Source organism: Ornithorhynchus anatinus, chromosome 2, assembly GCF_004115215.2.
Source record: "Ornithorhynchus anatinus isolate Pmale09 chromosome 2, mOrnAna1.pri.v4, whole genome shotgun sequence".
In the NCBI taxonomy this organism is placed as follows: domain Eukaryota; kingdom Metazoa; phylum Chordata; class Mammalia; order Monotremata; family Ornithorhynchidae; genus Ornithorhynchus; species Ornithorhynchus anatinus.
The window spans coordinates 139,771,442-139,798,082 of record NC_041729.1 but is presented as its reverse complement, the minus strand read 5'-3'; the positions used below and the strand labels follow the sequence as shown (position 1 = coordinate 139,798,082).

The 26,641-nt window shown below is 48.5% G+C and overlaps 1 protein-coding gene and 1 non-coding gene across 7 annotated transcripts in view; both read left to right on the top strand.

The window, feature by feature from the left end:
• STIM1 (stromal interaction molecule 1) overlaps positions 1-26,641 on the top strand; it is a 182,033-nt gene that overhangs the window by 80,395 nt on the left and 74,997 nt on the right. For all 6 annotated transcript variants that reach the window (XM_029055854.2, XM_029055873.2, XM_029055860.1 and 3 more), the window contains exon 2: positions 15,827-15,957. In XM_029055854.2, coding sequence (XP_028911687.1) covers positions 15,827-15,957 — 131 coding nt within the window. The remainder of the gene's footprint in view (positions 1-15,826; positions 15,958-26,641) is intronic.
• On the top strand, positions 22,004-22,111 carry LOC114809346. The gene has a single exon (XR_003757133.1). It is a non-coding gene; the product is annotated as a U6 spliceosomal RNA (small nuclear RNA).

Genomic DNA, 26,641 nt, shown 5'->3' with positions numbered 1-26,641 from the left:
CTCAGTTACCTCATCTGTAAAATGGGAATTAACTGTGAACCTCATGTGGGACAACCTGATTACCCTGTATCTCCCCCAGTGCTTAGAACAGTGCTCTGCACATAGTAAGCGCTTAACAAATACCAACATTATTATTATTATTATATGGGAATTTCTGTAACACCTCCATCAGAAAAGACAGCAACAACAACAACACAAAATACATGAAGTAGCATGGCCTAGTGGATAGAGCTTGGGCCTGAGAGTTAGAAGGACCTGGGTTCTAATCCTGCCTCCCCCACTTGTCTGCTGTGTAGCCCTGGGCAAGTCACTTCACTTCTCCGTGCTTCAGTTCCCTCATCTGTAAAATGGGGATTAAGACTGTGAGCCCAATGTGGGACATGGACTGCGTCCAACCTGGTTAGCTCGTATCTACCCCAGCACTTAATACAGTTCCTGACACAGTAAGCACTTAACAAATACCATTTTTTTATTTTAAAAAAAGCCTCTCAGCTCTCCTTTCCACCCCAGAGTGAGCTGTTGACTGTGCAGTCATCAAGTGGCCCCACTGGCAGCCTAGCCAGCAGGCCACTTTTGATAGATTTAAAGCTTCTTTCATTTATTAGATGTGACACCCTTCATGAGGTGCTGCTCTTCAAATGCCTTTTTGGCCAAGCACATTTCCTTTTTGAATGTGACTTGTTGTCACTCTACTGGGATTTTCTGTTCTCTCTCAGGCGAGCTCTCTGTGGCCTTTTCCATTTGACACTCTTTGACTTTGTCAGGAACTGGTTTGGTGGTTTTTTGTTTGTTTGTTTGTTTTTTTGGTTCAGTGTCACACATTTTACCCAGGTCTCACTCATGACGGGTTTTTTTATTCAAACTTCTAGCAGTCTTTAGCTCCATCTGTTAGCTCCCTTTGGCTTTTCTTAACTATGACTTGCACTGTCTTATAGTTCCCCCTTCTAAAACTGTGTTGGTTTTTTTGGCCTTGCGTCAACAGCGACAATGTTAAAATTGAATTGTGCTGAGGTCACTGTTCCAGAGCGCCCCTTCCCCCCATCGCCCTCCCTCCCCTGTTGAATGCTGGCTCTGGGCTTATTCCAGAGCATTTCTGACAGCCACAGTGAGAATTTCCCAGGGTGGAGGTGAGAGGGAGAGTTGAGGCTGAAAGATGAAGAGCCTGGGCTAGATAAAAAGGCTGATAGGGCTTGGGTGGGTCCCGCCTGACAAAGGAGAGAGTGAAAGAGGCCATATCTCCACTTTCTCATCCCCTGCGCGACTGAAACTTCCTCTGTCAGGGGCGAGGGCCTGGGCAGTGGCCGGAGGCCAGCAGAACTAGGAAGGGAAGTGTGATGGCTTGCATTTATTGCCAAGCTCCAGCAGTGTGTGTTTTTACTGTGCCTGTGAGAGAGGGGAGCCTCATGGCGGGAAAGAGGAAAATGTTGGGGAAGGAAAGGGTGAGGGGGCAGCTGGAGGCATCAGGGGAGGTAAGGAGTGTGTGTACACACTTAGAGAAATAGCAAGGTACAGTGGATAGAGCTTGGGCCTGGGAGTCTATTCAATTCAGTTGTATTTTTTGAGCCCTTACAGTGTGCAAATCACAGTTCTAGGCTCTTGGGAGAGTATAATACGACAATAAACAGACACATTCCCTGCCCACAATGAGCTTCCAGTCTAGAGGATGAACTTACAGTCAGGAATCGGAAGGACCTGGTTTCTAATTCCAGCTCTGCCACTTGTCTGCTGTGTGACCTTAGGCAAGTCAATTCACTTCTCGGGGCCTCAGCCACCTCATCTTGTAAAGTGGGGAATAAGAGTGTGAGCCCCATGAGGGATTAACTTGTTGCTACCCCAGTGTTTAGAACAGTGCTTGGCACATAGTAAACCCTTAATGAGTAGCATTATTGTTATTATTATTATTAATAATATTATTATTAGGTTTTCAGTGGAAGGCTGGTTTCTTTAATACCTTTGATACTTTCTCCTTCCCTGAGGAGGAAAGGGGGTTGGTTCACATGAATGCTTTTTTTCCTACATCTGTGCTTTGGTCCTTACTATCCCTCGGGGCAACTTATTACCCAGAGTGCACAGTAATAATGTAATTGTGGTGGTTGTTAAGCACTGTGCTCAGCACTGGGGAAAGATACAAACCAATCAGGTCAGACCCAGTCCATGTCCCACCTGGGACTCACAATCTCAAGGGAGAGGAGGAAAGGTTATTGAATCATCATTATACTAAAGAGGAAACCAAGGCCCAGAGAAGTGAAGAGACTTACCTGAGTGCCAAGTGGTGGAGCCAGGGGTAGAACCCAAGTCCTGCGCTCTTTCCAGGAGGCCATGTTGCTTCTCGGATGGCTTTGGCATTTTTGCTTTCTGTGACAGAGGTATCAGACCTGCTAAAACCCTCTCTGGGTGATTGCTTTGTCATCAGTCAGAACCTTGAAGCCCGGTTGGACACCCCTGAAGAGGTCATTTTGGCATTTGGTCAGTGCCCTTTGAGGTGTAGCCCAAACTTTCTTGGGGGAGAGAAGCAAGTGAGACTTCTGACTTGTCCCTCTTAGCCTTACCCCTGTTGTCCTCCTCCAGGGTCAATTAATCAGTGGTATTTATTTAACACTTACTGAGTGCAGAGCGCACGAGAAGCAGTATGTCCTAGTGGATAAAGCATGGGCCAGAATATCAGAAAGACTTGGATTCTAATCCCTGCTCTGCCACTTGGCTCCTGCGTGACCTTGGGCAAATCACTTAACCTCTCTGTGCTTGTTACCTAATCTGTAAAATGGGGATTAAGACTGTGAGCCCAATGGGGGTTATGGGCTGTATCCAACCCGATTAGTCTGTATTTACCCCAGTGCCTGGCATGTAGTAAGCATTTAACAAATACTATAAAGGGGGAAAAAAATGGTTGGGAGAATACAGTCCAATAAAGTTGGTGGACATGTTCCCTGACCTCAAAGAGCTTAGAGTCTGGAGGCTGTCACTGCCTCTCATACTTATGAAGCTCATCGAAGGGATGTCCCTGGGCAGGGAGAAAAGGGACCACCTTGCAGGATCCATTTTGGGGGCGGGAAAGCAGTCGGAAGACATCTCCAAGTGGAGCAAACATCCTTGGCCTTACGCCCATTCCTCTACCCACAGAGGGCAATGGCTGTTCCCACCTGTCTGGAAATGCCTGAAGCAGCCCGATTGCACTAGGTCCACACCTTCCCAAGGGATTGGGGAGAGAAGCCAGCAAAAGTGGTGTGGTTTGGCAGTCACCCTGCCAGGCTGGTCCTGAGGTCTTTTCTCGCTGGCCTGTTCCCTAGCCAATGCCCAGAGGCCTCCTTTGGGAAAGGCCAGCTGCTGAGAGATAAGCCCAGCTCACCGTGCCCACCACTCTGAACCACCTTCATCTGATTCTTCCTTGTCAGAAGGCCTGCATCAGTGGCCCCAGAAGCCGTAGACCACAGAGAGACCGAGAGATCGAGAGAGGTTTCTCTGCTAGGCAGGAAGACGCAGTGGGAGTTCGGAAAGCTGCCCTGAATTCCAGTTTTCCCGCAGAGAGAGCTGAGAGTGTGTGTGTGTATGTTGGGGGGGGATAGGGAGGCGTGGCTTACTTTGGCGTATAATTGGAACGTGCCGTGCTACCAAGGGAAGGAACATATCTGCTGGCGGCTTGTCGAGCAGTTGGACCTTTAGCGAGCTGGGAGCTAATCTTACCCCACTGGTGATATTTTGGGTAGGTTGGGGGGTGAGGGGGCACGTCATGTTTGGCACTGGAGGTATCTCTTAATCCTTGCTGATCTTCCTCCCTCACTTTGAGCTCCTCCAGCAAGAAGGTGGCACCCTGCTTGCTTGGGCGTGTTGACTCGGAGGGAGGGCGGGAGGAAGGAAAAGGTCTCTCCTTCATTTGTGATACTGGGTTGGAACCGCTGCCTCTGGGATCCTGCCTCCCCTCTAACCAGGGCTGGAGGAAGAGATGGAGGGGTGGTGGGTCAGGAAGTTCCCCCCACAGCCTTCTCTTCTTTGAGTTTCAAAACCCCCCAGTTCTTTAATGCTTCCCCTGTGGAGGAGGAGGAGGGGGAGGAGGACTGTAAACTGATGTGGGCAGGGACCTTGTAAGACTGTAAGCTCATTGTGGACAATGAATGTGTCTGTTTGTTGCTCTTCCAAGCGCTTAGTACAGTTCTCTGCACACATTAAGCGCTTAATAAATGACTGAATTAAGTGCTTCATAAATATGACTGAATGAATGAATAAACCGTGTCTACCAGCTCTAATGTAGTGTACTCTCCTAAGAGCTTAGTACAGTGCTCTCTTACATAGTAAGCACTCAATAAATACCATTGATTGATAAACAAAAGTTAAGATGCGCAAAGGCACAGTATCCACACCCAAGAATGGGGTCAGGGGATTATCGATGTGACCCAAGGCCCAAGCCTCTGCGTTCATCTCCCCACCATCTCCGGCACCTCCCAAGCCAGACTCCAAAGGTGGCGGCGGCTGCTGCTGTGGTCTCCGGGCCTTCGGTGACAGAGGAAGTACTTGGGGCAGGGTTCCTTTGAGGGCACAGGACCCTCAATCTGAAAGTCTGCCCGCAATCACTCACCAGGATTCTTGCCGATGAATGAGAGACTGAAAGAGAGAGCTAGGGAGACAGAGCAAAAGAGATAAGGAGAAAATGAGGAGGAATGAGGAGATGCTACTGTCTAAGTCCTAGCTGTGCCTGCGAATGAGCCTGAGAAAAGAAAAAGGTCATGCTAGGACTGGCACACCCGCCTGCATTGTGTAAAAGTCAGGGTAAATCCTTGCTGTGGGAATGGATTAGTAGTCCCACACCAGCCTTGTCTCTGCTTTGGACTCTCCCTCCCGACAGTCTGGTGCATACATTCCTGAAGCTTTTGCTCCAGGGCAGCCTCCTTGCTACCAATTTCTGCCTGCCGGACCGACGAGTCTGTTGCAGAGGTTTTCCACTGCTTTGTTGATGCACCTTTTGTTGTTATTTTTTTTAAGATGGTGCTTCACTGTGTTTTGAACGAGTTTCTTCTGCCCTGTGCACCTGCCCTCCTTTCTTCAGGCAGCAGCTGCTTGGGTGTCCTGCTGAGGGAATGTCTCGTATGAGTTTCTCATATTTGATAAGTGTAGCAGTTGTAGTCAGCATTAGTTCAGCCTTTTCTGAAGATACAAGAATGCCTTTAAAATGAGGAATCCTGGCCCACTCTCTGTGAAGGTCATAAAATACCATGTACTAGAGGGTGCCCTAAAATATCATAAATTCACAGGCTACGACAGGTTCTCCTAAGTGAGCATTTTACTGTGTGTTTATTACTTGGAATGGCCTTTATTTAATTTTTGTGACAAGAGAAAATAAAGCTGCAAGTACAAAGGGAACAAAACTAAGGCCAGGTGGGAAGAAAATCTACAGTTGTATCCAAGGAAGTATTGGAGGTTCTCCCATATAATAATAATAATAGCAATTTGTTAACCGCTTATTACATGCAAAGCACTGTTCTAAGTGCTGGAGGGGTGGGTACAAGGTGATCAGGTTCTCTCACGTAGGGCTCACAGTCTTCTTAATAACCATTTTACAGATGAGGTCACTGAGGCCCAGAGAAGCAAAGTAACTTGCCCAAAGTCACACAGAAGACAAGTGACAGAGCTGCGATTAGAACCCATGACCTCTGGACTCCCAAACCCGGGCTCTTTCCATTGAGCCACGCTGTGTGCTTGGATTAGGACACAGATGAAAAATGAAGTGAGGTGTTTAATTTCGACCAACCTGTCTGCCTGGATAGAACACGATGATAGCTCTAAAATGAAAGCTTCTTGTGGGCAGGGAACGTGTCTACCAACTCTATTGTACTTATACTTGTTAGGGTACTTGTTAAGCGCTTACTATGTGTCAAGCACTGTACTACATACTGGGGTAGGCAAAAGATAAGCAGGTTGGACACAGTCACTGTCTTGCACTGAACTCACAATCTAAGTAGGAGGAAGAATGGGTGTCGAACCCCCATTTTATAGATGAGGAAACTGAGGTCCAGAGAAGTGAAATGACTTGCCCAAGGTCACATAGCGGACTTGGTGGAACTGGGAGCAGAACCCAGATCCTCTGACTCCCAGGCCTATGCTCTTTCCAGTAGGTTGAGCCACTTCACTGTTGTACTCTTTTTCCTAAGCACTTACCACACTGCTGGACACTGCTGGGTACATTCCAAGCACTTAGTACAGTGCTCTGCACATAGTAAGCACTAAATAAATACTATTGAATGAATGAACATAGTGAGTACTCAGTAAACACTGTAAGCCCATCAATGGGCAGGGATTGTCTCTATCTGTTGCCGAAGTGTACATTCCAAGTGCTTACTACAGTGTTCTGCACATAGTAAGCCCTCAATAAATACTATTGAAGAAACACCCTGGTTGGATGGTTGATGGGCTCGATCCTGCTGTTTTCCAACTGCACGCTTGTCCTGATCACCAGAGCCGTCTTGCTTTGAACATTGCTTCCAACTGTGTTCCAGGGCCTCAGTGTTGGAAATAATCTTCCAACGACTACCTTCCCTATCCCTCAGTTTCCCCAGTAGGGTTATAGACAGTGCAGAGACTTTAACTCTTCTGCTTCTTGGGCTTCACGAGAGTTCTTGGGATGAAGGGAGCTGGATGTTGCTTATTATTGCCTGGCCTATTCTCTTGTTTTGATTTATTAAGCTGAGCTGCCCAGCTAACCCATCCGGCCCAGGGGAGGCTGCCAGGGTCACCAGCTAAAAAGAGTGGCTGTAGGAGAGAGAAGGAAGCTGTGGTGAGGGAGTTAATGGAGGTAAAGCAGCGTGGCCTAGTGGAAAGAGCAGGGGCCTAGAAGTCAGAGGATCTGGGTTCTAAAGCCAACTTTGCCATTTAACTGCTAGGTGACCTTGGGCAAGTCACTTAACTTCTTGTGCCTCTGTTTCCTCAACTGAAAAAAAATGAGGATTCAATCCTGTTCTCCCTTTTACTTAAGACTGTGAGCCCCATGTGGGGCAGAGACTGGGCCTGATCTGATTAACTTGTACCTACCCCAGCGCTTAGAATAGTGCTTGACACTTAGTAAGTGCTTAACAGATATAATAATAATAATAGCCAACAGCTCCAGCTTGGGGAGGGAAGATGATCTCTCTGGCCCCCTCCCACCACCCCCCACCAAGAGAAGGGAGATGTTTTTTTAAGAGCTCTCTTGACATGACACTGCAAAGTGGAATCAAGGGCTCTAAGCCAAAACGTTTGTGCTTGTTTGTCCAAAGCACCAGGGAAGTTTACTCCTGGACCCCACCCCAAAAATAAGAAGACCTGTTTGCAAGTGTACAAGAAGATCTGCTTTGTTTCTGAGGGTGGAACAAATACTGTAACTGAGGCCCTTTTTTTCCCCCCTCTGGGTGGATGTAGGAGCTGAGGTCTTCCTCTGGTAGTGGGGTAGTAAGAGGCGGGCCCAGGGGGTTGCTACACTGGAGTTCCTCTTTCCTAGGCCAGATCTTCAACCATCCATCTCGTGTTCCAACTCTATATTTGATTCAGGCGAGATCAAAAGCAGCTGTAATATTTTTGGAGCATTGGCTGGTGAAGAGTTAGAAAAAGTAGGGGGACGATCTTGCTGTACCTGGCTTGTCAGGTATTTGTGCATGTTTGTGAGGGTTTTTATGGGGACTGGAGAACACTGGAGGAGGAGTGGTAGAAGTAATAATAATAATAATAATAATGATGATGTTATTTGCCAAGTGCTTACTATGTGCCAACCACTGTTCTAAGTGCTGGGGTAGATACAAGCTAATCAGGTTGCCCCATGTGGGGTTCACAGGCTTAATCCTCATTTTACAGATGAGGTAACTGAAGCACAGAGAAGTTAAGTGGCTTGTCCAAGGTCACACAGCACACAAGTGGCAAAGTTGGGATTAGAAACCACGTCCTCTGATGACCAAGCCCGGGATCTTGCCACTAAGCCAGGCTGCTTCCCTAAGTAGTGATTATATTTATTATGCACCTACTTTGTACTGAACACTGGGAGAAAGACACAGGTGAAAGTAAAGCACAGCTCCTGTCCCTCAAGGGGCTGACCATCCAAGACAGTGGAGTGACTATGGTTAGCCCTGCCTGCCAGGAGAGAGAGGGCCACTCCCTGGGTCTCGCCTGTTTCCACTTCAGCAGCTGCCACATGGAGGCCAAGGCCGGGAGCGGTTGGGGGAGAAGGGGATGAAAAAGGTTGAGCAATTCCACCGGACAGTTCAATTTTTTATTCCTATAAACCTGTTACCTAAGCAGGCTGCAGCCCCAGGAATTAATAAACCAGGATCTGAAAAATCAAGCTCCCCTAACCCCCAGTTGGCCTCCCAGTGGTCTGGCTGTAGAGCATCATTCCCCAGAGCAGGGAACATGTCCTCTTCCCTCTCCTTGCCCTCCTCCTCCTCCCCAGCACCCTCTCTCCCTCACCCTCCCCACCATTCACTAGCGTATTGGCTGGGCGCCCCACACCTGCCTGGTGAAGAGCACTGCATTAAGTACTGCACTGCATTAAGTACTTGGAAGGCGGACTGGGGAAATGTATGATGCAGACCTCCCATCCCAGGAGTTTGTCCCCTAATGAGAAAAGAAACAGACAAAAATGAACAAATAGTTCAAAAAGAGTGATTGAAGTAGTAAACACAAGTGGGGTTCAGTAAGTTGATGATATAAATGACCATAAATATACACATCTGAGGGGGCAGTAGGGAATGCCTTCTGGCGGGGCTGACTTAGGGGGGCTTTAAAGGAGGGGAGGGGCAGAGTGAACTTGAGGGATAGGGAGGGTGTTTGAGGCAGGTAGATAGGCGGGAGGTAAGAAAGGCAGGGGTGAGGAGTCGTTAGGATTCTGGCTTGATTTCGGCAGCTTTCTGCCTAGGTTATAGATCCGGGGAATTTCCAGAAGAAAAATGCGTGATTTTGCCAGGCAGCAGGCTGGGCAGGCTCCGTCCAAGAACATTTCCAGAGAGCCAGAGGAGGGCCGGATACCCGCTCCGCTCCAGAGCCGGACAGAAACAAAGAGCCAGGGAACACAGTCCCGCTGCCAAGACGGAGCGTGTGGGGCCAGCACCCGATTGATGAGACCTGTCAGCAGGTTGAGTTTCGTCTAATGGCCTCTTCGAAGCTGAGGGCTTCTGGAAAGGGTGTCTCTGATACCTGGCCTGCTGCTGTTGACAGGTCCCTCGGCCCCAGCCCTGGCCCTACTGCTCTTTTCTGGGCATTTGTCTCCAGCCTCCGGCTGACAGAGTAGGATCTGTGGAGTGGGGTCCTGGACAAGCCGAGGCCCCGAGGCTGGACCCTGGACGCCTCGAACGATTAATCCTGAACCACTCCTCTCCCCATGCACTGGCCAGGTTGCCCTTGGCCGGTCTCTGATCGTCAAACTGAGAGGTGCAGGTGGGCCACAAGATAAAAAGCAGGATTTGGACCAGAGGTGGCTTGAGTCAGAATGAGAATATTACCTCCAGAGGTCGTCTATCCAAACTAACTGGGGCTAACGGAGAAGCATCATTGCCTAATAATAATAATAATGTTGGTATTTGTTAAACGCTTACTATGTGCAGGGCACTGTTCTAAGCACTGGGGTAGATACAGGGTCATCGGGATGTCCCGCTTGGGGCTCACAGTCTTCATCCCCATTTTATAGATGAGGGAACTGAGGCACAGAGAAGGTAAGCAACTTGCCTACAGTCACACAGCTGACAAGTGGCAGAGCCGGGATTCAAACCCATGACCTCTGACTCCCAAGCCCAGGCTCTTTCCACTGAGCCACGCTGCTTCTCTAGTGGATAGAGCGTGGGCCTTGGAGTCAGAAGGACCTGAGTTCTAATATCGACTCCACCACTTGTCTGCTATGTGACCGTGGGCAAGTCATTTCACTTCCCTCATCTGTAAAATAGGGACGAAGACTGTGAGCCCCATGTGGGACATGGATTGTGTCCAACCTAATTAGTATGTATCTACCCCAGTGTTTAGTATGTTGTCTGGCACACTGTAAGTACTTATCAAATATTCATTCATTCAATCATATTTATTGAGCGCTTACTGTGTGCAGAGCAATGCACTAACCGCTTGGAAAGTACAATTCAACAATAAAGAGAGATAATCCATGTCCACAACAAGCTTTCAGTCTAGAAGTGGGGAGCCAGACATCAAAACAAGTAAACTGGCATCAATATAAATAAATAGAATTATGGATATATGCACATCAAAACAAGTAAACAGGCATTAATTACAATAATAATTGAGGGAGCTGGCTCAAGTGATTGGTAATTGATGTCAAGTAATCAAACTGGGATTAGTTTGTGTCTACTATGTTAAATTGCTGTATTGCACTCTCCCAAGCATTTAATACAGTACTCCGCACACAGTACGTGCGCAGGAAATCCAAATGCTTGATTGATTGCATTTGCTCAGACAGGTGCACCGTTGATTTAGTTCATTTATTTGCCCTTTTATTCCATTATCTGAAGTCCACAGTGAAGGGTCCTGATTGATTTGTGGAGCTGTAAAATAATACCTTGGGTTACCCTTGTTCAAGTAATTCAGAGAGCTTCACTTCAAGTCTGTAGTTTATCCGTTAGCTTCTGAGAGTGTCAGCCCCACAGCTCCCACTCTTCTAATATGGTCTCCATTATACACACCCACCCCTGTACACTCAGACCACTGCTGTGCACATCCTCCTATATGCACATGAATATGTAAACACACGCCCACTAGAAGGTGGTGTTACTGAAGGGATTATTTGTCCTAGGTATGCAGAAAAGGACCACCTCGTACCCCTCCCCTGGGTATGGCACACACCTGAAGACCAAGCTTCTGGTTTGGGTCAGAACCACTTGCAGCTGTGGTGTCTCAGCGTAGTCCCTCTTGGGCTGAATGGCGCCTCCAGTCGAGAGACCTCTCCAGCTAATGGCGGCAGGCAGGATGGAATGGGCATCAGTGTCCGGTCGGAATGGGCAGCAACATTCTGCCTTTCTTCCCACTACTGCCCTCTGAGTCTGGATGGTTCGGATGTGGCCTCCTAGGTCTCTTTAGGGGATTTTTGCCCATTTGCTTGTGTTCACCCGCCACCTCTGCAGACTCAATCGATCAATGGTATTTACTGAGCGCTTACTGTGTGCAGAGCACCGTATTAAGAGCTAGAGAGGGTACAATACGACAGAGTTGGGAGAGACGTTTCTTCCTGAACTTGTGCACATTTAGCAGAATAAATACTGCAGAGCCCTTACTGGACTCAGCCTACCTTCTCCCCTTCCCCACCTCCACCCGAGGATGCAGCATCCATTGACTCTGGAGCAAATACTCAGGTCCCGGGGAGGCCCGGGCGGCACGCAGCACAATCGACATGCAGGACCCACTTAGGGCTGAAGTGACCACAGTATAGTGCCGATATGACCCAACAGGGTGCCCAGAAGCCCGGGCAGTTGTGACAGGCTCGCCATCCTTGTGATCCAGCAGATCGTCCGGATTCCCACCGGGCCTGACCACCTCCAGAATGCCCTAGCCATTCTTTGGTCAGAGGTCTTCTTCACCCAAGGCAGAGCCCCAGCAGGCATCCTCTGATTCACAGGGCCGGGAAGGGAGCCCAAGTTTCGAGTTCCCCCTCTCCTCTGGATTGTGAGCCCCACGTGAGACAGCAAATGCGTCCGACCTGATTGACTTGCATCTACCCTAGCACTTAGTATGCTGTTTGGCACATCTTGTCTTATGCCGTCGAGTCGTTTCTGACCTACAGCGACACCACGGACATATCTCTCCCAGCACGTCATGCTCTCCAGCTGCAATCATTCTGGTAGTGTATCCATGGAGTTTTCCTGGTAAAAGTACGGAAGTGGTTTACCATTGCCGCCTTCCGCGCAGTAAACTCGAGTCTCCGCCCTCGACTCTTTCCCATTTTGCTGCTGCCCAGCACGGGTGAGTTTTGACTTGTAGCGGATTGCCTGCCACTGGCTAGCCAATGTCCAAGCTAGGAATGGAATGGATATATGCTCTGCTTGACGCTCCCTCCCATAGCCAAGACTGGTAGAGTACTGGAATCTCTCCAGGTATGAACCTGAGAGGGAAGTTTGGCACATAGTAAGTGCTTAACCCATACTATTATTACTATTATCAGAATATTATTACTACTATGCTATTACTACTATTATTATTAGTACTGTTCTCACTGGACCAACAGTGAGATGATGATATGGACATAATCATCAAACCTAGAATCAGTCAATCAACGGTATTTATTGAGTGTTTACTATATGCAGAGCACTGTACTAACTGCTTGAGAGAGTCCAGTATAGCAATCATTCAGTGATATTTGAGTGTTTACTATGTGCAGAGCACTGTACTAAGCATATGGGAGAGTACAGTACAGAGAATTAGCAGACACGTTCACTGTCCATAACGAGTTTATAGTCTAGAGGGAGATTTAAAGAAAGAAGCACGAGGGCAACTTCCAGAGAAGTGGCATGGCCGAGTGGAAAGATGATGGGCCTTGGAGTCAGGGGACCTGGGTTCGAAACTTGAGTCTGGCAATTGCTTGCCGGGTGACCTTAGAGAAGTCACTCAACTTCTCTGTGCCTCAGTTTCCTCAACTGTTAAAAGGGATTAAATTCCTGTTCTTCCTCCTACTTAGACTGTGAGCCCCTCATGGGACTGTGTACAACCTAACTCATATCTACCCCAGTGCTTAGAACAGTGTTTGACACATATTCATTCATTCAGTTGTTTTTATTGAGTGCTTACTGTGTGCAAATCGCTGTACTAAGCACTTGGGAGAGTACAATACAATCACAAACGGACACATTCCCTGCCCACAACAAGCTTACAGTCTAGAACACACAGCGCACATAGTAAGTGCTTAACAAATACCATAGTAGTAATAATAATAGTAATAATAGTTTCTACACAGCTGAGTACAGGCAAGGCTTGGGAGTCAGAGGACATGGGTTCTAATGCCGCCTCCCCCACTTGTCTGCTGTGTGGTCACTTAACTTCTCTGTGCCTCAGTTATCTCATCTATAAAAAGGGGATTAAAAGTGTGAGCCCCATGTGGGACAACGTGATTACCGTGTAATAATGTTGGTATTTGTTAAGCGCTTACTATGTGCCGAGCACTGCTCTAAGCGCTGGGGTAGACATAGGGGAATCAGGTTGTCCCACGTGGGGCTCACAGTCTTGATCCCCATTTTACAGATGAGGGAACTGAGGCACAGAGAAGTTAAGTGACTTGCCCACAGTCACACAGCCGACAAGTGGCAGAGCTGGGATTCGAACTCATGAGCCCTGACTCCAGGGCCCATGCTCTTTCCACTGAGCCATGCTGCTTCTCCTAAGCATCTACTCCAGGGTTTAGAACAGTGCTTAGCACATAGTAAGTGCTAAACAAATACCATAATTATTATTATTATGAAATAGCCACATTGACACCGATTAAGACCCAACTAAAAAGTTATGAACATGTTGGATGGGCACAAACTCCTGCTTTAGAAGGTCATGGACGCCTGCTCTCTGTGGGCCCAATTTAAGCCCAAAAGGCTCTTCTCTGCGAGACCCTTCAAAGGATCTCTGGAGACCCCCTGATCTGCAGGCCTGTGACCTGGGTGTGCTGTGAGATTCGGGCCACAGTGAGAAGACAGGACTAAACTCCAGATGGTGTGTGTCCTTAACACTCCTGTGAGCAGGAACCAAGGCCTCTGTGATTGGGGCACATTGTACACTCTCAGAGAAGGCTGCTGGTGAGGTGGAACTTGTGAGTGCATTTAGGAAAAGGGAAGAAAGAAAATATATTTTCCCCTTTACTCCCCTCTCTTCACTCACCTGCCCCTGTTTCTCCACCCTTGGCACTCTCCAGTTTATCTGGGCAGTGGCTGGTGGGTGTTGGAAGGGAGCTGGAGTCAGGCAGTATGTGCAGCTGTGTTTCTCCATCAACTCCCGCCAGCCTGGCCAGGTTACTTTGCTCCCAAGCCCAGTTTATCTTTGCCGACACCTGGGTTTCTGTCAGCCCCTTCTTTCCCAGATGGCTTCGGGGTCTGACTCATGTGACGGATTTTCTAATCCGGGTTCATTTCTCCCGGACATCCGCATTTCTTTAGTTTCCTCTCGCTTTCCTCCAGCTTCCCGTGCTTGGCCTCCTCCTCTGAGCACCATGTCTGATCTCTCCTTTGAGTCGGGTGGACGGGCTGGCCCCCGGAGGGGCACCAGAGACAGTTTCCTTAGAAATCCTGTCCTGTGCTTCATGGTTCAGCTCCCCATCAGCGGCTCTCTGACAGCGAGAATGCTCATAATAGGGAGGACGGTTGATGGGTTTTTCTTTGGAAAGCGCACACCCCTTGCCGCCTGTGTACCCTTTGCAAATAGGCAGCTTCTAGTGGGGAGCAGCATCCAACAGAGGGGTAAAAATACTCCCTCACCTTTATGCCCTATACCTGTCTGGGCTTTCCTCTGGTCTCTGCATGCTCCCCAGAGACTCCTCAGTCCCCGAGTCCTGCCGCTCTTCTCTTCTCTTGACCCTCTGCTCTCCACCCTCCCTGCCCTCCTCGCTTGGGCCAAGGGCTCTTATGCATCCTCCAGCTTCTGAAGATGAAGGAAAGGAACTGATGCTTGAAGGAACTGGCAGTCGCGGTCTACAGTGACACCCCCTGCCTCTTCCCAGCCCTGTTATTTGCCTTCTCTAAACAGGGGCCAAAGATTTCATTGGGGCGGACCCAAAAGGCATCTGGATAGTGGTCAACTAGGCCCAACCTGACAATGGATGACCCAGCCTAAAGCCCAGACCGACGAGGAAGAATTAGGTGGCATGGTGGGTAGAGCACAGGGCTGAGAGCCATAATAATAATAATAATGTTGGTATTTGTTAAGCGCTTACTATGTGCAGAGCACTGTTCTAAGCACTGGGGGAGATATAGGGTAATCAGGTCATCCCACGTGAGGCTCACAGTTAATCCCCATTTTGCAGTTGAGGTAACTGAGGCATAGAGAAGTTAAGTGACTTGCCCACAGTCACACAGCTGACAAGTGGCAGAGCCGGGAGTCGAACTCATGACCTCTGACTCCAAAGCCCAGGCTCTTTACACTGAGCCACGCTGCTTCCCCATAAGGACCTGGGTTCTAATCCCAGCTCCACCACTTGCTGCTGTGTGACCTTGGGTAAATTACTTCATTTCTCTGTGCCTCAGTTACCTCATCTGTAAAATAGGGATCAAAACTGTGAGCCCCATGTGGATCAGGGACTGTGTCCACCCTGAGAATCTTGTATCCAGTGCTTAGAACAGTGCTTGGCATATAATAATAATGGTACATGTTAAGTGCTTACGAGTTGCCAGACACTGTTCTAAGCGTTAGGGTAGATACAAGGTAATTAGGTTGGACACAGTCCCTGTCCCACATTGGGCTCACACTCTTAATCCCCATTTTACAGTTGAGGTAACTGAGGCCCAGAGAAGTGAAGTGATTTGCCCAAGGTCACACAGCCTACATGTGGCGGAGCCTGAATTAGAACCCGTGACCTTCTGACTCCCAAGCCCCTGTTCTATCCACTAAGCCACACTGCTTCTTATAGTAAGTGCTTAACAAATGCCATTATTATTATCTCAATGAAGTTCAAGTCCCCACTAGCCACAGTCCGGCACATCTAGAGACTGGTTTCCACAACTGGATGCCAAAGGACGAGAGCCAGCCATTCTGTTTGGGGCAGAAATGACCTTGGGGACTTGGTGTCCTTGAGGGCCCCCTTCCCCAAACCCTCCTTGCTCCAGGTGACCAGTAGGAGTTAGTTGAGGGGGCCTGGAACTCTTCTTGTGGGTCCTGTCTGAGTCTCTCTCTCTTTCTCCCCCTGGCACAGAGTTCTGCCGGATTGACAAGCCTCTGTGTGACAATGAGGATGAGCAGCTCAGCTTCGAGGCTGTCCGCAACATCCACAAACAGATGGATGATGACGCCAATGGGGACGTGGATGTGGAAGAAAGTGATGAGGTGAGTTGGAATCCTCGTTGGTCTACTTTCCTTTCCACATTCATTCATTCATTCAGTCGTATTTATTAAGCCCTTGCTGTGTGCAGAGCACTGTACTGAGCGCTTGGGAAACCACAGTACAACAATAAACAGTGACAATTCCTGCGCACAAGGAGCTCACAGTCTAGAATGGGGGAGACAGACATCAATACAAATAAATAAAATTACAGATATATGCATAAGTGCTGTGGGGCTGGGAAAGGTGGGGGAGAGAGCAAAGGGAGCAAATCAGGGTGACACAGAAGGGAGTGGGAGATGAGGAAAAGTGGGGCCTAGTCTGGGAAGGCCTCTTGGAGGAGACGTGCCTTCAATAAGGCTTTGAAGGGGGGAGAGTAATCGTCTGTCTGATTTGACGAGGGAGGACATTCGAGGCCAGAGACAGGACGTGAGCCAGGGGTTGGTGGCAAGACATGTAAGATTGAGGCACAGTGAAAAGGTCAGCAGCAGAGAAGCAGATTGTGTGGGTTGGGTTGTAGTAGGAGAAAAGGCAGATGAGGTAGGAGGGGGCAAGGTGACTCAGTGCTTTAAAGTCAATGGTGAGGAGTTTTTGTTTGATATGGAGGTGGATAGACAACCACTGGAGATTGTTGAGGAGTGGGCATGACATGTCCTGAACGTTTCTCTTGAAAGATGATCCGGGGAGCGAAGTATGGACTGGAGGCGGGAGAGGCAGGAGGTTGGGAGGTCAGCAAGGAGGCTGATGCAGTAATCTAGGCACCATAGAATGAGTGACTGTATTAACGAGGTAGGTAGCAGTTTGGATGGAGAGGAAAAGGTGGATTTTAGCAATTCCCCTCCCCTAGTTACTGAGGTGTCTTTTTTGAGGATTCACATGAGCCTCCATGCCTCTCCCACCCAAGAGCTTCCTTTCCTTCCCCCTTCACTCCGGGCCTCCTCCCGGCCTCCCTTCTTGGCCGAGTGCTCCTCCCGGGAACAGGAGCGGCCAGGCAGCCCGAGCTCATGGCTCTGTGAGCGGTACCTCCTCGTGCAAGAGGAGATTCTGTAGGCCGCTATGGGTCCTGACTTTGAGGCACCAGGTCTGGGTGGCATGAATCCGTGAACCCATTTGGTTTTTAATGAGACTCGTGCAGCCTCATCGCTCTTCGCTCTCTGGGCATGGCCAGTGTAGAGGAGGACAGACCTCTTCCCAGGGGCTCCTGTCCCCGGGCTGTTGGGATGTAACCCTCCAGTGACCTCCAGGACACCCCCACCCCTGAAATAAGCCACGGCCCATTTCCGGGCTGGCTCAGGACTCAGACCCCACAGACTGCGATGCAGGATTGGGCCCGGCCATGGGTATGGGGCCAGTTTGCGGGCCTGAGGCTGGGCCGCTCGCCGACAGGCTGGGCTGCAGTCCAGGAGCACTGACTCTATTGGCCTCTGTTGGCAGAGTCTAGGTGGCTCTGAGGTTAACGGGTTACAGACCGCTGGAGTCATTAATGCCATTTCATTCTGGCTTTTTGAACCTTCTCACTGGAAATTAAGCTTGGCAGCAAGTTGCTTTATGTCCTCGTCTTGCAGCTTTAGGCTCATGGCTGCCCCAGACGTGGAGTTCAATGCTGCTGCCCCTCCCGGTGAGTGAGCTGTGTGGAGAGTCAGGGAAATGGTACCTATACTCACGTTTGGAAAGATGGGGACTTGGCCGTTACTGGACTCCTCAGCTCCCCCTCCCCTCCGTGTCACCTTCACTTGCTTCCTTTGCTCGACCCCCCTCTTCTCCCCCACAGCGCTTATGCATATGTATATATCTGTAATTCCATTTATTAATATTTATGCCTGTTTACTTGTTTTGATGCATATTTATCTATACTTCTATTTATATTGATACTTGTTTACTTGTTTTGATGTCTATCTCCCCGACCCCCAGACTGTAAGCCTGGTGTGAGTAGGGATTGTCTCTCTTTATTGCTGAATTGTATTTCCCAAGTGAAGAAGCAGCGTGGCTTAGTGGAAAGAGTCTAGGCTTGGGAGTCAGAGGTTGTGGGTTCTAATCCTGGCTCTGCCACTTGTCAACTGTGTCACTTTGGGCAAGTCACTTAGCTTCTCTGTGCCTCAGTTACCTCATCTGTAAAATGGGGATTAAAACTGTGAGCCCCACGTGGGACAACCTGATTACCTTATATCTACCCCAGTGCTTAGAACAGTGCTTGGCACATAGTAAGCACTTAACAAATACCCTTTTTAAAAAAGTGCTTAGTACAGTGCTCTGCCCTCAGTAAGTGCTCAATAAATACAAATCAGTGAATGAATGAAGAAAAGTGGTTAGTTTTGTCTTCATCTCCTCACCCAAATGCCCCTGATTGTAAGCTGCCAATGAATAGGGATTCTCTTCAAAGTACAGTTATTTTCTGCTGAAACGGTGATTAGCCTCTAGAAGAACCTCATGTTATGCGAGAAATCACATTATAGTAACTCTTGTTGAAATGAATGGGTTAGGGGTTTAGGTGGCTCCAAGATTTGTCCTTGACTAACGCTTTTGGATATGAATTCCTACATTATTATTTTGCCAACTGCTGTTGAATGCTTTCTACATGTTTTGGTCACTAGCTAGCTCCACACACAGCAACAGATACAAGGAGGGAAACCTCAGAAGTTGCTAGAGCAGATAAAAACTCACTCTTGGAGTCCCTTTCCCAAGGGGAACTCTTATCTGCATAAGGACCAGGAAATTAAGGAAGAGGTGATTTCACCTGGTACATCGCCAGTCAATCAACCAATTGTGTTTATTGAGGGTTTACTGTATGCAGAACATTGTACTAAGAGCTTGGGAGATTACAATTTAACAACCTCCTCGAGCATTTTAAATTGGGATTGAGTGTTTCTGGGCTAGGATGCAGGAGGAAAGGGTCTCCAAGCTGGGGTCTGGAAGTCAGGATTCCATGCTGGGAACGGACAGGGACCCGGGCGGAGAGAGGCTACCACTGCAGAGTGGGGGAAAGAGCAATTGTGTGGATCAGCAGCATATTCATACATTCAGTTGTATTTACTGAGTACTTACTGTGTACAGAGCACTGAACTAAGCGCTTGGGAAAGCACAATACAAGAATAAACAGATACATTTCCTGCCCACAACTAGCTTACAGTCTAGAAGACTGTAAGCAGCAGTCTGAAATCTCAGCAGGGAGGATCCAGAGGTGGTGAACCTGAAGGCTGGGATTCCCCCAAAGAGGATGGGGAGGGGTGGGAACCAGAGGAACAGACCCTAGGATGCTTGCAGGGAAGTAGGCCCGGTCCTTGGAAGAGCGCAAAGTTAATCCTGGAGGGGAAGGGGTTAGAGGAAAGGATGGTGGCCTGGATCAGAGTCCTTTTGTCTTGGCACCTCATTTGTTAGTTAAGCTTCTTTCTCTTTTGCTTTCAAAAGTTAGAGTGCCACCCTTCATGTGTGCATTTGATAGGGGCGTGGGTAGCTCCAGGATGCTGTAGGGACATGTTTCCCTGAGAAAGGGAGAGAGGGTGATAAGACTCCTCCAAGCTTCCTGCAGCCAGGCTTCGTCATCATCATTACTGGTATTTATCAAGCACTTACTGTGACAGTTGGCTGGGCCTTGACAGGTCCCTTTGTTGTTTGGGGTGCTTATCCGAGAGCCAAGGGGTGGTGGCAAGGGAAGAGAGAAAATCGTCAGGGCTCTAAGGGTCTTGTGGGGCGCTATCGGGTGGTCCAAGCCCTCCAATGAGGAATGATTTTAATAATAACTGGGGGATTTGTTAAGCACTTACAAGGCACCAACTGCTGGGCTAAGCACTGGGGCAGATACAGATGATGAGGTCGGACACAGTCCCTGTCCCACGTGGGGCTCACGACCAAAGGCAGAGAGAGAATCTCATGGCCTAAGGGCAAGAGCCCGGGCTTGGGAGTCAGAGGACATGGGTTCTAATCATGGCTCCGCACACTTGTCTGTTGTGTGACCTTGGGCTTCTCTGGGCCTCAGTTACCTCATCTATAAAATGGGGATTAAGACTATGTGCCCGAAGTGGGACAACCTGATTACCTTGTATCTACCCCAGCACCTACTATGTGCCAAGTATTGTTCCAGCACTTAGAACAGTGCTTGGCACATAGTAAGTGCTTAACAAATACTACAATTATTATTAATAACCAGTATCTCAGTCCCATTTTACAGATGAAAAGCCTGGATATTGAGTAGTTCATTGACTTGCCCATGGTCACACAACAGACAAGGGTCAGAGCTGGGATTAGAACCCAGTTCCCCTGACTCCCAGGCCCGTGGTTTTTCCACTAGGCCATGCTGCTTCTCTATTTCAGCTGGAATAAGGTTGCTGGTCTGCCAGAATACACTACTGACACTTCATTGTCATTTTACTGTATCAACTACTATTAAGTGGGTGGCAAAATCACCAAGAAACACAATCCTCAATGATCCAGAGTAGGAAGACTGAGGTGGAGGCTAGGTTATGGAGCAGTGCTCGGCCTTGCGCAACACCTTGTCCACATGCATAATTTGCTTCATCCTTTGCCAGGACTTGTGCCCATTTGTGGATTGTGTTGTATCCACAAGGGACTTGGGCTTTGGCCAGATTATTCCCTAATTCCTCCACCATGCCATAGCCAAAGTGTGGAATGAAGGCACATTCTCTCCAAACTGACTGCATGCATTTTTTATATATTTTCAGTCCCTTTTACCATGTGCTGCGCAAAGTAGCCAATCATCTTCCTCACCACCATCATCAATGTTGCTTATTGAGCACTTACCATATGCAGAGCACTGTACTAAGCATTTGGGGGAGTACAGCAAAGTTGGCAACATGTTCCCCGTTACAATGAGCCTACAGTCTAAGGGGGGGAGACAGACATTAATATAATTAAATAATTTATAATATATAATTTAAAGGCATGTACATAAGTGCTGTGGTTAAAGGTAGGGCAAATACCAAATGCACGAATGTCCCAGATCCAAGTATATACGTGATCCAGAAGGGAGAGGGTGCTGGGGAAAAGAGGGCTCAATAAATATTAGTAATGCATTGTTCTTCTGGTAATTTACTGTAGAGATGCAATGATTTGGGGGATTGTTAGTTGATTATTCTTTCTAATAATAATTGTGGTATCTGTTAAGTGCTTACTGTCTGTCAGCCATTATATTAAGTGCTGGGATAATCAGTTGTATTTATTGAGGCCTTACTGGATGCAGAGCTCTCTACCAAGCTCTTGGGAGAGTAAGTACAATAGAGTTGGTAGACACATTTCCTGACCACAACGAACTTATAGACTAGAGGGAGAGATAGACATTAATATAAATAAATTATGGCTATGTACATAAGTGCTGTGGGGCTGAGGGAGGGGTGAATAAAAAGTGCAAATCCCAAGCGCAAGAGTGACACAAAACAGAGTGGGAGAAGAGGAAATGAGAGCCTGGTCAGGGAAAGCCCCTGGTAAGAAATGTCTCTGAAGGTTGGTAGAGCGATTGTCTGTTGAATATAAAGTGGGAGGGCATTCCAGGCCAGAGGCAGGATGCGGGTGAGAGGTCAGTAGCGAGGAAGACGAGATCAAGGTACAGTGAGTAGGTTGGCGTTAGAAAAGCAAAGTGTGTGGGCTGGGATGTAGTAGGAAAGCAGTGAGGTGTGGTAGAAGGGGGCAAGGTGATTGAATCACTTTGATAAAAGATACAAGATAATCAGGTCCAAAACAGTCTCTGCCTCACATGGGGCTACCAGTCTAAGAGAAGCAGCGTGGCTGAGTGGAAAGAGCCTGGGCTTGAGAGTCAGAGGTCATGGGTTTGAATTCCGGCTCTGCCACTTGTCAGCTGTGTGACTGTGGGCAAGTCACTTCACTTCTCTGTGCCTCAGTTGCCTCATCTGTAAAATGGGGATTAACTGTAGCCTCACGTGGGACAACCTGATTATTCTGTATCTACATAGTACATAGTAAGCGCTTAACAAATACCAACATTATTATTATTAAATAGGAGGGATAATAGGTACTGAATCCCCATTTTACAGATAAGGAAGATAAGGAAATTGAGGCACAGAGAAGCCCAAGGTCACATAGGCTGTGCTCGTTTCGGCAGCACGTCCTAAAAGTGGAACAATACAGAGAAGATTAGCATGGCTCCTCCGCAAGGATGACATGTAAATTCGCAAAGCGTTCCATGTTTTTCTGTTTACTTGTTTTGATGCCTGTCTTCCCCTACCCCCTCCCCAAGATGGTAAGACCATTGTGGACAGGGATTATCTCTATTTGTTGCTGAATTGTACTTTCCAAGCGTTTAGTACAGTGCTTTGCAAACAGCTCTCAATAAATACGATTGAGTGAATGAAATGGTAGAGAAGGGATTAGAACCGTTTTCCTCTGACTCCCAGGTCCATACTCTTTCCACTAGGCCCTATTGCTCCTCCAAAATCATCAACTTGAGATCTCTTCTAATTTAGGAATTTAACAAATAAATCAAGCAAATTATCAAATTCCCCCCATGAGAGAAACTTGTGAGGTTTTTTTTTTTGGTTGAGTGTGTGTGTGTGTGTGTGTGTGTGTGTGTGTGTGTGAGGAGAGGGAAAGGAAGAAAGAGAGAAATTTCTGAAACACCAGAAAAAGATCTGAAAAGAAGGCAGTCCAAAGTCATGAGCCAGTGTCGAGTGCAGATGCTGTCTTGGAGCTGTCTCGGAGGCTTTTCCTCTGAGATTTGCAGGGAAGACATTCCAGCAGCTAAGGCTATGACTAGATCTCTCACTATTTCTGTTCATTCTTCCTCTTCTCTGGTTCCGGCTTCCAAACTTATCCCTCCTTTTCTGTTTGGGTGCCTTGTCAGGCAGGGAAGGAAGAGAATGTTCCTTTTCCAGAAATGTCCCGCAACAAAAACCCAACCTGGCCCCAAATAGCCCTGAAACTGCAACCATGATCTGCTCTCTGTTGGCAGGGAGGGGATCCTGGGGATGGCTGCCTGGCATTCTAGGGCCCACAGGATTGCCCGGAATTTTAACAAAAGCTTAGAATCCACTCTTTGAATTTTCCTGAGACTGACTTCAGGGGAGAAACTGAGCAATCCAAGGACAATGACAGAGAAATTCACCTGTCCCCACGTCCCCTCGCCCATGTCCTGCCACTGGCCTGGAATGCCCTCCTTCCTCATATCTGACAGACAATTACTTTCAAAGTCATATTGAATAATAATAATAATAATAATGGTATTTGTTAAGCGCTTACAGTGTGCCAGGCTCTGTATTAAGCTCTGGGGAGAATACAAACAAATCGGGTTGGACACAGTTCCTTGTCCCACGTTGGGCTCACAGTCTCCATCCCCATTTTACAGATGGATTAACTGAGGCACAGGGAAGTTGTGACTTGCCCAAGATCACACAACAGACAAGTGCTGGAGCCACAATTAGAACCCTTGACCTCTGACTCCCAGGCCCGTGCTCTATTCACTACACCAGCTGCTTGAAGACTCATCTCCTCCAAGAGGCCTTCCCTGACTATGCCCTCTTCCTTTTTTTCAAACTCCCATCTGTGTTGCCCTGACTTGCTCCTTTCCCCTTTCCAGACACACAACACTTAAGTACATACCTGTAATCTATTTATATTAATGTCTGTCTCCCCCTCTAGGCTGTAAGCTCATTGTGGTCAGGAAATGGGGTTTTTTTAATATTGTAACCATGCCCTCTCACAAACACTCAGTACAATGCTGTGGACAAAGTAAGCATTCAATAAATACAGCTGAGTGACTGTCCCTTGCCCAAGCAAGCAAACCGGGTACAATGCCGGCACCCTGGGTCCCTCTCTCAACAGGTGTGGGAACAGCTTCAAGGTTAGAAGCTCACGTTGGATTTTGGGATGCCAAAACTGATGAAATTAACCTTCATGAGATGGAAGCCTTTCCTTGCCCCGCTGAGCCTGGGCATAGACCCACCCGGAACCTGGATCGTACTTCTGAGGAGCGCAAACTATGCTGTGTCCAACCCGATTTGCTTGTATCCACCCAGCACTTAGTACAGTACCTGACGCATATTAAGCACTCAACAAATACCAAGATTATTATTAATTACTATTATTGCCCTACAGTTCCCAGTAAGCCCCTTGGTTTATGAACTCGCCCTGGCACCCAAGACCTCCTACACAGGAGCAGATCTGACTGGAAGCTCTTTGTGGGCAGAGAACATGCTTGCCATCTAGGTATTGTATTCCCCTCAGCACTTAGTCCAGTGCTCTGCACACAGTAAGTGCTTAATAAAGACCACTGATTGATTGATTGCTGACCCGTGACAGTGGCAAACCCGTCACTGCCTCCTCCGAGAGGCCCACGTGATTGATTGGAGAGGAAAGATCCATCAGGTGGATCTCGTCCTGGTGGTCAGCGGAGCATGTGTCCCCAGATGGCAAAAATTCCTCCCCTGTACTTCTGGGAAAGGTACGAAAAGCCCAGTTTGTCCTTCTGCATTAGCGGATAGATCCTAGTTCTCTTGGGTTGATTGGGGGATGCCAACCTCAGCATAGGATCATGGACTGAGGCTTATGGAGGACTCGGTCATATGTTTTGAGCACTTGCTCTTGCAGAACACTGTATAAAGCACTTGGGAGAATACAGTAGAGTTGAGTTGAGTAGAGTAGAGTAGAATTGAACTTGAAGAGCTCAATTCCAGTCTAACAGGGCAGGTAGACCCTGAAATAAATTACAGGTAGGGGGAAGCAAGAAAGTAGAAGAGTGCAGTAAGGGGAGGGCATAGGTGACACAGTAAGTGGGAGTTGAGAGATTAGTCAGGGAAGGCCTCCTGGGGGAGGTGGGGTTTTCATAGGCCTTTGTAGATGGGGGAGTAGGTTGGTCTGCTGGTTATGAAGGAAGGGGGAGGTTCCAGGCAAGAGGGAGGTGGTGAACAAGTAGTGAGAGAGATGAGAGCGAGGCAGCTTTAGTAGGTTGACATTAGAGGAGGGAAGGGCCTGGACTGTGTTGTAACAGGAGAGGACTGAGGATAAGTAGTGGGGAGGAAAGTCAGTGCAGGCAGGCATTTGGGAGGTGGTAGTAGACTGTACTTTAGACTGTAAGCTCCTTTTTTTATGGTATTTGTTAAGTGCTCACTATGTGGCAGGCACTGTACTAAGTGCTGGGGTAGATATATAGGAATCAGGTTGGACCCAATCCATGTCTCACATGGGGCTTAGAGCCTCAATCCCCATTTTACAGGTGAGGGAACTGAGGGCCAGAGAAATGAAGTGACTTGACAAGGCCACATGGCAGACATTTGACAGAACCAGGATTAGAACCCAGGTCCTTCTGACTCCATCTACTAGACGACACTGCTTCTTGTTGTAGACAGGGGAGGTGTCTACCAACTCTTGTATCGTACTCTCCCAAATGCTTATTACAGTGCTCTGCACAGGGTAAGCCCTCAGTAACTGCCATTGATGGTAGTAGGAGGAGGGGCGATGGTATCGATTGAGGGTTCATTCATTTGCTCAGTCCACATTAAGAGCCAGAGTGGATACAAGGTAATCAGATCAAGTTCATCCCCATCCCCTTGGAAGCTCACAGTCTAAGCAGGGGAAGACAGATATGTCGGCGTAAGAGTGAAGTCTTATTCTTAACAACAATAAGTTACAAATTCAGCAGGCCAAGAAAACAGTGTTCTAACACTGTGACCAAACAGACATCACAAGACAGTGCTCAGGCAGGTCACCGGTTCAGGTAAAAGATTCCAACCTCAGCGGCAGTGGCAGCCCCCCTGCTGTTCAGAGTGTGAGGCAGGCGCTCCCAGGGCGCGGGCAGACCCTCCGCAGATCCTGCCCAGAATCTGGCCCCTTCCATTACCTCTCCTTCCTTCCCGTCTCTCCCTTCCCCCAAACCGGAGTCTAGCCCGTATGCTTGATATCCTTGCCTCTAGACTGGCTTTAGTGACTGGAAGCAGCTTAGCCCTAATGGAAAGAATGTGGACCTGGCAGTTAGGGACCTGGGTTCTAATCTAGACTCCGCTAACTGCCTGCTGGGTGACCTGGGGCAGGTCACTTCCACTTCTCTTTGCCTGTTTCCCTGTCTGTAAAGTGGGGATTCAGTACCTGTCCTCTCTCCTTTTTAGACTGTGAGCCCCGTGAGGGACAGACACAATGTGATCTACTATATCTATCCCAGTGCTTAGAACAGTGCTTGACCCAGACTAAGTGCTTAACAAATGCTATTATCATTATCTTGGCCTGTTCTGTCCTTTGAGAGCTCTAGGAGATTCCGCCAGTTTTCCTCGTATTGTCTGATAAAGGGAGGGCCGGCCGCCCTCCCTGGGAGGAAAGTGCCCCTGGCTCTGCTGGCCACTGCTGCTCTCATCAGGCCGAAGGCGAGGAATTGGTGTGGCAGGAGAAGTTGGTGGTCAAACTCAGGGGATCCGGCAGGAGCCACGAGGTGCCGAACTGCAGACGAAGCCACCCGCGGCTCTTCCCTAGCTGCGAGGGGCTCGGTTGGCCAGAAGCTAGGGTGGGTCTCGGTGCTCCCTGCCAGAAGCCGTCGGGGTGCAGCGAAAGGAGCCCCGCATCCGACAGGAAACAGGCCGTCTCTGAGCTACGGCGAGGTGGGGCTGCCCGTTTCCTGCGTAGCCCAGCACTGAACACAGGGAGGAGCTCCCCTGGCCCCACCACCCTGCCCTCATGGCAGGGAATACTGAGGATAGGGCATGGTGGGGAGGGGGCCCTGAAGAGAACACCTTGTCCTCG